Source organism: Octopus bimaculoides, chromosome 6 (assembly GCF_001194135.2).
Source record: "Octopus bimaculoides isolate UCB-OBI-ISO-001 chromosome 6, ASM119413v2, whole genome shotgun sequence".
In the NCBI taxonomy this organism is placed as follows: Eukaryota; Metazoa; Mollusca; class Cephalopoda; order Octopoda; family Octopodidae; genus Octopus; species Octopus bimaculoides.
In genome coordinates this window covers 85,142,679-85,148,452 of record NC_068986.1, presented here as the reverse complement: position 1 = coordinate 85,148,452, position 5,774 = coordinate 85,142,679, and the positions used below count along the sequence as shown (strand labels likewise).

The window sequence follows — 5,774 nt, the reverse complement described above, 5'->3', positions numbered from 1 at the left end:
ATATATGTATGTGTGTGTGTTTGCATATCTATGCTTGTCCTCCCACCATCGCTTGACAACCGATGTTGGTGTATTTACGTCCCCGTAACTTAGTGGTTCGGCAAAAGTGACCGATAGTATAAGTACTAGGCTTACAAAGAATAAGTCCTGGGGTCGACTTGTTCGACTCAAAACTGGTGCTCCAGCGTTGCCGTAGTCAAATGACTGAAGCAAGTACAAGAATATATATATCAACTCGTGTGTTCCTCTTCAACCTTCTACATATATATGTGTAATCAAAGTCGCAGCATTTCATATCTTATATATTTTCATGCATAAGGAATAAAAACAAGTATTAAGTATTAAATGTGCAGTGTCAGACAGAAACCTTCCCTCTATTACTGAAATGCATCAGAAATATTACCGCTCAAATCTATTTTCAATTATTCTCAAACTATAGTATAATTATTCACTAAATCAATACAAGTAAGCAGCAGGGAGTTCATTTAAGCATTATGAACGAAATAACAAAATATTCCGACCGACAAGGGAAGAGTTTTTATGGCTGATACAGTACCACTAAAATGGGCTGTGAAATTTCCTTGAGAACTATTGTTATTTATAATTGTTGTTGCTGTATATTTTATCAGAAACCTACTGTATATTTATTAGAAAACAAAAAGTGTTTCAACAGCAAATGTCTAGAACTTATTCGAAATCGAAACTTTGTGCTGCCCGCAAATGCTTGTCTTTGGAACCAGATCTTATTAAAATGATGTCAGTTAGTCGAGATCCCAGACAATTGTTATGGGCCTGGAAAGGCTGGAGAGATGTAATTGGACCTTCTACTCGAGACTTGTTAACCAATTATGTCCATCTACTGAATATTGGTGCCACTGATAATGGTAAGCATGATACTGTCTTTGTACAAATTTTTGGATTCTGACAAAAGAAAGAAATGTATGTTTGTGCAATGTTTATGCTTTTAGTGTCTAGGTTATTTAGCTATATTAAAAAGAGAAACATTCTCACGAGTAACTGAAAGCGTTTCCATTGCTAGATTGAAAGTGAGCTTTCCATGAATTTTAAGAGCATGTTACCTTAATGGTAATCGTGATGTTCATAGAAAGACAAGGTTCGTTAATGCTAGGTTTCTTCTGATAGAACAAATCTAAAAGGAAAGGCATTCCAGCCGTAATCCTCATGTTTTTTCAGATAATTAAACTCGTATTTCAGAGTTTGATTTCAGTGAGATATACATAGAAGATTTCTCATCGGCGATATTTTACAGATCTATTAAAACGTTTTACTGTAATTAAAGTAACAATTGAAATGTGTACATTGTGAACAGTACCTTTCCTCTCGTAAGCTAAACAAAGGATCTGCTACGTAGTCGCTTGATCAGCAAGAAGTAGCATCCAACTCTGAATTAGAACACCCCAAAACAAAAACAAAAACAAAAATGAGTTGATCTTGGCTAGAACGTCCTTGAATACAGATTTATTGGAACAAGGCTGCCATAGAGCTTAACAACATCAAAAATGCAGTGTGCAGATGGTTTAACAAAATGCTAAATGGTGTTACCACGCAAATATTTCTCGACCTTTCTGTATAAATCTGTGCTTTATCCAATGTAGGAAATCGATTAAATAATCTAAATTTAAGCTTATCTCTGAGAACGAACTGACGAGCTGATATATTATTCATACTTAAACACATAGTACAATTTCTTCCCCACTTTTCTCTTCCCCACATCTTTCCCTTTTTGCCATCTTCGCACCATCTCAAGTATACATACACTTGTTGATATCGATGTTGTTGCTATTTAGGTTGAAAATCATAATGTCGGGTGTTCAGTTCGTGTACCGGGCACTGCTATATGCTCTTAGGAAGGTATTTCATTTCACACGGTTTTAGTTTACTCACCTGTAAATGGGTAGCAGTCAAATAATGATGCAGACTACCTTTTAAATTTTACATCCTGAATGTGACGTTAGGTCAAGTGTGGGACAATAGAGAAGGTGTCTAGGTTTATTGTGACTACATAGGCGTCTAAAACAAATACTGAAAGTATAGTACACGTTACCAAGCCAGGTTCATCCGGTGAAAGCTGGCTTTAGATATCATTTAGCCCCAGGTTTGCTTAAATCAATGAGAACTTTGAAACAAAGCAATCAAGTAACGACTACCTCTTCTTTTTGGTCAGTATATGTCTAGGATTACATTATCCAATATGACCTTACATTTTGTGAGACAGCAAAATTTGTGGTGAATATGTTTTCCTTTTCTTTTTTTTTTCTCAGATCAGTAAACATGAAGAGGTCGTGCAGGTGAACGTATGTAATTTGAAGACTATATGCAAATGAGCCTATACTTGCTAGAAATAGCTAGCAAAGCTCACTTAACTCACATTCTATTGTCTTCTGCATTAGAGAATATATTCCTGTATAGTCGTAAATGAACGAAATAGTCATGGATAAATTTTCTTTGATCTTAGTTCAGTTCAATCAACGAGGAACTGATGCTACATAACAACAAAAAGAACAATAAACAACGATTACTTAATGAAGGTAGAAGACCATTAATTAAGTAATGCAGAAAATACAATTTAGATCATAAATAATTTAGAACAGTACATAGAATTAATTAAAAATGAGTTTAAATATCTGGGATCTCAAAACACGATCTTTAACTTCAATACACATTTAAGCGGCTTACACGAATATCTGAAAATTATGGAAAATAAGTTATGCAAATCCTGTTCGAGCTCTACCATATACCTTTAATTTTTCTTCAGAGTAAGTTAGATGCTTAAATACACTCCAAATTAGTGTGTTTTCTTCTAAAGGAGATTTTAAAATAAAACAATTTGGCGGTAAGTTGGAAAAAGTGTAGAGTAACTGATCGCTCACGTAATAACAGCAATAAGTGAGACGACGTTGTCTTGCCGATCCCTGTTTTACTATCCACAGTGAGATTGCATAAACATGATAAACTTTTACATCTATTGAATGTATCAAGTAAATATATTTAACTCACGAAAACAGTGGTGGTTAATGTTTGGATATATTCCGTGGTAAAATTCGGTTCGAAAAATAAATTCTGATGGTACATCAATAATTTACGAACACAATGTAAAATATGCAAATCATTAGTTAAAAGTTTAACAGTAGTAATTAAAAGCACAGTTTCACAGTGGTAGTAAAATGTAGGACAACCGACTACAGATGAACCTATAAAAATGTTATCTTGTCGATCATTCATTTGCTGTCGAAGGAAAGATTGTATGAACATGTCGAACGCTTACGTTTATCTTTTGTATCAAGTAAATTTATTTAATTCACGAAAACAGAAATGGTGAAATATATTTGGTAATGCCCGTAGTAAACATGGATATGGAACTACATCTGTGTCCATCATTGCCTTTTTAATTAGTATTATTATTTTATATTTTCATTTGAAATATATATACGAAGTTAGAAAGACTGAAATCCTGTACCAATCTAAAGTAGATGTAGAATGGAATTTTGATGAGTAGAATTGGTCATTATATCGGCCATATTGGCAAACATGGCAGCTAACTGGTGTACTTGTAGTACTAGGTTAGCAGCAATTGACATTTTGTGATTATTCTGTAACTGATGCTTTTAAAAACCGTGGATATTATGTCAAAATTGTGAAGTTAATCAATAGAAGTGATCGAACATTAGCAATTCGTTAAAATGTAGCTCCTGGGTTATTTGGGACGATCAAACAGAATGCAAATGAAGTAATTAATGTGATTAAAATGTTATGTTAAATGGAAGGCAAAATGTAATTAACGCAGCAAATTTTGTTTCAACAACGTTCACATGATATCCGGAGCTGTCTGTCATTTAATCGTTAGCACGATTGCATGGTATGTATTTTAAGAGACATTTCATGCGTGTAGAATTATTCACAGCTCGCTATAGCTTGGCGCTGTGTTAATAAATTTAATACTGTCTGATGGGTTTTATATGCTTTATGAATATCAGAGATGAATGTTCAGCTTGTGTGTAGTATTATCATGTTCATTAGTTCTTCAATGTATTGAAAATCATGACCAACAGAGTTAATTCTCTCAAGGCATGAAAACGCTGCTACAATGGCTCAAGGTTGAATTAAATGAAAAGTAAAAAGAAGCTATCCGAGTTGTTATTGTTTACTGTTGTCCAAAATTATTTTACTTTGTTAGAAAAAGATTTATTTTTACGAAGGGAAGTGTACAATCGATTAAGCCGACTACAAATTATTTGTGGCTATAGTCCTATAATATTCCTTGGATAGTTATGAATGTTTACTCCTGAAGCGTAAGAACTAAAGAGACAAAACATTAGTTGGTTCGAATCTGGAATACTAATTGTTGTGTCGAAGCCCCCAGGCGAAGAATTATGATCTCCCAAGACATATAAATAGAGGTAGTCTGGCCGTGGTAGGTGTGTTGAAAGGCAGTCGAGTAGCAGTTGTGTAACGGTTGAGTAGAGATCATTCGAAGGTGCCAGATAGCAATAGCTTGAGACATAACAGTGGCGACGAGGATGAGATGCTCACACAGCCATTGTGTAGTATTGAGACATAACACTAATTGTTCACACACATTAATAACACCATTGCTCAATTCAGTAGTTATATGTTCAAATATATTCCAGCTGTGATCATCTCACCTTTTGATTTCAGATGTAATGTATCCTGGGATGTATTATCCACAGTGGCTCACTTTTTTATGACAGTACTGCATAATTCAGTACTGGATTATACAGTTGCTGCTTCTATTGAACTAAGCTCGCATCCATTTGTAACTGCGATGTCTATGAATACTTCTTCATAATGCATATCGTTATAGATATGGCAGTATAGTGACTGAACCACTATTAATATCTAAGTTCAGCTGAAGAGCTGATAGAATCGTTAGTACACCGGGAAAATTGCTTAGCGGCATTTTGTCCGTCTTTACATTGTGAGTTCAAATGTCGCTGAGGGCGACTTTGCTTTTCACTTGTTCGGGGTCGATAAAATGATTATCAGTTGAATACTAATGTCGATATAATCGATTTACTCACTACCTCGAAATGGCTGGCCTTGTGCCAAAATTTCAGTTCGACATTAATATTGAAGTTCTAATAATTTTATCGATTTATGAAGGAGTATAGTAAACAATCAAATCAGGACTTAAAATACGAAACGAAATCAGACACTTGGGCTAAACGTCTCTAGCATATTTTGAAAACGGAGTGTATTTTTAGCATGATTTAATGCAGAAACTCATAGTAAATTTCAAGTTACCGAATCAAATGAAAGCAAAGGAGGAAATTCCATGAGATGGAATGTCAACCAAATGTTTGCAACTGCGTGTATTCAACAAAAAGTAAACCAAAGAACAGGGGTGGAGTTAAACCGAGTAAGGGACAAGCTTTCACATTAGTGATAGATATGAAAACAGATATAAATTTATTGCGAAAGCTTTATGTATATTGAAATAATTCAGTTGTAATTTAATTTCATAACATTAATTGGATAATAAACGTTAAGTATGACTGAGCTTTATACACGAAGTCGACAGTTTTGTTGATTTTTATGTCAATAATTTGGAATTGTACTAAATATTGCTTATAGAAAAGGCACAATAACTTGAATTATGATGAAAGACTTAATCGAGGATATTGATCCTAGTACTAGAACGGTATTTATTTTTATCGACTGCGAAATTATGAAGGTTGTGTTAGTGTGTATGTGTGTGTGTGTGTGTGTGTGTGTGTGTGTGTGTGTGTGTGTGT

General features: G+C 34.3%; 1 protein-coding gene across 1 annotated transcript in view; it reads left to right on the top strand.

Moving 5' to 3' along the window:
• Nucleotides 1–5,774, top strand: part of LOC106868111 (angiotensin-converting enzyme) — a 46,138-nt gene that overhangs the window by 13,556 nt on the left and 26,808 nt on the right. The window contains exon 5 of the mRNA XM_014913233.2: nt 652–884. Coding sequence (XP_014768719.1) covers nt 652–884 — 233 coding nt within the window. The remainder of the gene's footprint in view (nt 1–651; nt 885–5,774) is intronic.